At 56.8% G+C, this 4,011-nt stretch overlaps 1 protein-coding gene across 1 annotated transcript; it reads right to left on the reverse strand.

The window, feature by feature from the left end:
- Positions 239-3,095, reverse strand: NUDT16 (nudix hydrolase 16). Its single transcript, XM_021071323.1, has 3 exons — positions 2,864-3,095; positions 2,495-2,764; positions 239-1,731 (listed from the first exon to the last, which is right to left on the reverse strand). Exons 1-3 carry the CDS (start codon positions 2,999-3,001, stop codon positions 1,549-1,551), a joined length of 591 nt encoding a protein of 196 aa, XP_020926982.1. The 5' UTR covers positions 3,002-3,095; the 3' UTR covers positions 239-1,548.

Genomic DNA, 4,011 nt, shown 5'->3' on the forward strand with positions numbered 1-4,011 from the left:
ACACCCTTGATCATGACCTGCAAGGTCATGGCCTCACCCCCTGCTGCCACCCAATTGGCAGAGTCTAATTCTCTACCTCTGTCTTGGGATAATCTGCCAAGACGTACCCCAGGGCCTTAACATGTGCTTCTTCCTGGAACACCTAGACTCCTCTCCCCACACTCCTCCTTGGATCCACCCTAAATGCTCTTCAGAGGCCCTTCCAGGCCACCTCAACTAACAGTGAAAGACAGCAAGGTAGGACTTGTATCAATCCTTTATTTCCTTTCTTAGCATGGACATAAATAAAATAAGTAAATAAGCATCATAATTATCTTTCCCTCTAGAGCAGGGGCTGGCAAACTGTGGCCCTCAGACTGGCCACATCCCTTTTTAAATGGTTTTAATGGAACACAGCCACACCCAGCAATTTATGTGTCCGACCTTGCTACTTACATGCTCTGTGGCCCACAAAGCCTGAAATATTCACTATTTGGCTCTTTAAGAAAAAGCTTCCTGGAGTTCTCGTAGCACAGTGGGTTAAGAATCCACATTGCCACTGTAGGGGCTTGGGTTGCGGCTATGGCACAGGTTCCCTTCCTGGCCTGGGAAGTTCCACATGCCATAAGTGTGGCAGGAAGGAAGGAAGGAAGAAAAAGAAAGAAAGAAAGCGAGCTTCATGGCCACATGGAAGATCAAGGTCTTAGGCTCTCTCTCATTCTTAGACCTCCAATATTTCATACAGCTCATTTGCTGAAACAACTGAAAGGCTTTGAGGTCCAGCTACAAGCCCTTCTTTACTGGGAGGTTCTTTTTGTCAGGGCTGGCCAGCTCCCTTCTGATGTCCCCTGGAGCTTAGGGGTCCCAAATGAAAGCGTTGCAGGAGATGCGCCAGGATCCAATTCCAAGGTTGGTCCATGGAGGCCAAACCATTTCCTCATCCCTTCTGCTCAGTTTCAGAAGAGGGCAGGGACTTGGTTAGGACCCTCTACTTCCTTTTGGGGGGATCCTCCTTTGGCCAACCCCCAGGCAAGGATACAACCACTTTCGGGGGAAAGAGGGTCATCTGCTTCTCTGCCCTCATCAACCAGCCAGGGCTGGACTGGACCCTGGAAACAGCCATGGAGGAGTGTGAGGAAAGACCTTCCCTGCTTCAGAAGCTCCTTCCCAGCAAGGAGATGGGTGTGATGATACTCTATGCCCCACACACGCCACTTCTTGGTTAAACCGGACTTGGCAGGGGGTGGGGGGAGGGGCATCAGCTCATGTATGGGCAGATTGCGGCATGTCTGGGGGCTGCCATCCTGTGTGTGTGCAAATGTATAGGGAAGAGGCAGGTTCTGAGAATCTGCCAGGGTGCCCTGGGGTGAGTGGCAGATTCTTGCCACTGATGCTGTGAGTCGCTGTGGGGGCCCTCTGTTCAGAACATATTACACACACTTCTCTTTTAATCTGTTATCATCTATCAGGCCCAGGCCCAGAAAAGAAAACAACCCCTTTTCCTCCCTCCCTCCCCAGTACAAAGGCCCTGATCTCAGGAAGGTGCCACTAGTCCAAGGAGGGCTGCCTCTAGGGAGGAGGAGCTGAGATCTTAAGGCGGGCGAAAGAACCAGCTTCCAGCAGTCCCAGGTTCTGGAGGGCTTCCAGCAGCTGCTCCCGTGCATTTCCAATAAAGGTATTCTCCAGGAAGGCAGGCAGGCCTCCCACGCCATCCCGCAGGGTATACAGGGGCACCCGCACCAGGCCCAGCACCTGGGAAAGGAAGGAGATGGGAGAATCTGGGAACTCAGGGAGCTCAGCCCAGCCAGATACTCCAGAGGCTCACCCCTTATCAGTCCAGCAGAACCAGGCCTGAGGACATGTACCTCTATGGAGCCTAGCGGGCCCAAGTCTTTGCAAAGAAATGAGCCAGGGCATGCTATCCAGCTCCATAAATGCTGGCCCTTCCCACATCACTAAACCTTAGTGGCTCCCGCCTCCAGGATGCATGCACAGCCCTACACCAGTAGTTCTCAAAATGTGGTACCCAGACCAGCCATATCAGCATTCTCTAGAACTTCTGAAAAATGCATATTCTCAGGTCCTTCTCCCCCTCCTCCACTGAGCCAGCAATTCTGGGAGTGCAGCCAGTAACCACTGTTTTAATAAGCCTCACAGATGATCCTGATACCTGCCAAAGTTTGAGACCCATTGCCATACAAGTCTGTCCCCTGCTCGTCTAGCCTAACCGCTGAGGTTTTCCCACAAAATATCCGACCATTATCTCCCATCCAAGAAAAACTAGGGCCTAAGGTGCAATGCCTGTTATTATCAAAGGGAAGCAGAAGAGTGACTTGGATGGATGTGTTCTGGAAAGACAGCTATAGAGGCCTGTAAACCGGGGAGAGAATAAGGTCTTTGCAGGAAGACCAGGTTGGCTGCAACTGGTCACCCAGGCAACAGCTACACTAAGAAACTTCGGGACAGGCCTTTGGGGCCGGGGAGGACGTGGGGTGGAGTCCCAGGCTGGCCGCACCTCCAGCCCGTGGTCTCGGGCGCGCGGCGCACCCCTCTCCACCGCAGTCAGCTGCTCCAGGGTCAGACACTTGGTGTAGAAGTGCACCACGACGCGTGGCCGGGACCCCGCGTGGGAGCTGCGGTAATCGGCGCGCTCAACACGGAAGGCGGCTGCGGCCTCGCCCAGTTCCTCGTCCAGCTCGCGGTTCAACCCATCCTCCAGGCTGTGGTCCCGCAAGTCCACGAAGCCTCCAGGGAAGCCCAGGCGACCGTCAAAGCGCATCTGCATCTGCGAAGAGGAAAGCAGGGATGGTCGGGGGCGTGGCCGGGGGCGGCCGCAGGGCGGGGTGGGGGGGGCAGGCAGTGGCCGGGCGCGCCCCCTCCTCACCAGCACGGCGTAGCGCAGCGGGACACGGCCGAAGAGCAGCCCTGGGTCCGGCGCGTAGAGCAGCGCGTGGCACGCATGCCGCCAGCCTGGCCCCAGTTGTAGAGCCTCCGCCAGCTCCAGCCTACGCATTCCGGCCATGCTGGACGCTCTGGCCTCCGTGGGCCCGACGGCCTACGTGGGCGGGCCTCATCCTGGACCAATCGGAGCTGGGCGGGGCGGCCGGGGCCAATCCCCTGCAGGGCCTGGGGGCGGAACCTACCCTGGTTCGGACGGAGCGCGGAGACCGAGCCCAGGCGGCAGCCAATCAGGGCGGGGCCTGCCTCTGGAGGAAGTCTCGGGCCTTGGGGCACCCGGGAATTTGGCCTACAGCGCAGGGGCGGAGCGGCAGCGGAGCAGGTGTCCTGGTTGCTGAGGGAGACCGGTAAATAACGCTGACGTCACTGCCTTCCTGGAGCAGGCTGAGCGAATTGGCACTTGCGCAGAGGTTTGCAGCTTGAGCGGGGGTTTAATTATATAATTAGGGACGCGTCCGGGGAGCAGGAGGAGCCACATTGGTTGGTTCAGGATGGTGTACGAAGCCCGGGGGCCTAGGGCAGGCGTAGACAGGGAATGGAGCAGAGTTGGCTTCAAAGCTGCAGTCTGCCCTGGGCCATGGGGACAGCAGAGCCGATGGGTGTTAACAGCCCTCCTGACGTAACACTGCTGGGACTTAATAGCTGATTGAGTGTCAGGAACAACTGTGCCAGGATGAGGTCGGAGTTTCTGGTCTGGGTGGATGGCGTTGTTACTGTCTGGGATGGAGATTATGGAGGGGTGGTGGTGGGTGATGAGTGTAGTTCTAGTCAGGACTTAGGGGAGGCAATAGGGGGCGGATAGAATGGAGAGCACCCACGAGATTTTCTGGAAAGGGTAAGTGAGGAAGGAGTTGCGGGTGAGACCTCGTGGGCACAGGAAGGAGTCAGAGGTAGAGTGTCCAGGGTTTCTAGACTTTGCCCTCACACACGCTCAGACCACTGAGCTGTGAAGGAAGGGGAGGGGCACCGCCCACACCCAGACAGGGCCTGATGCTGAATGAGGGACAGGGATTCCGGATCTCTCTCTCCAGGCCAGGCCTCCTCACCTTTTTTCAGGCCTTGCACCCTGCAGGT

Source organism: Sus scrofa, chromosome 13, assembly GCF_000003025.6.
Source record: "Sus scrofa isolate TJ Tabasco breed Duroc chromosome 13, Sscrofa11.1, whole genome shotgun sequence".
NCBI lineage: Eukaryota > Metazoa > Chordata > Mammalia > Artiodactyla > Suidae > Sus > Sus scrofa.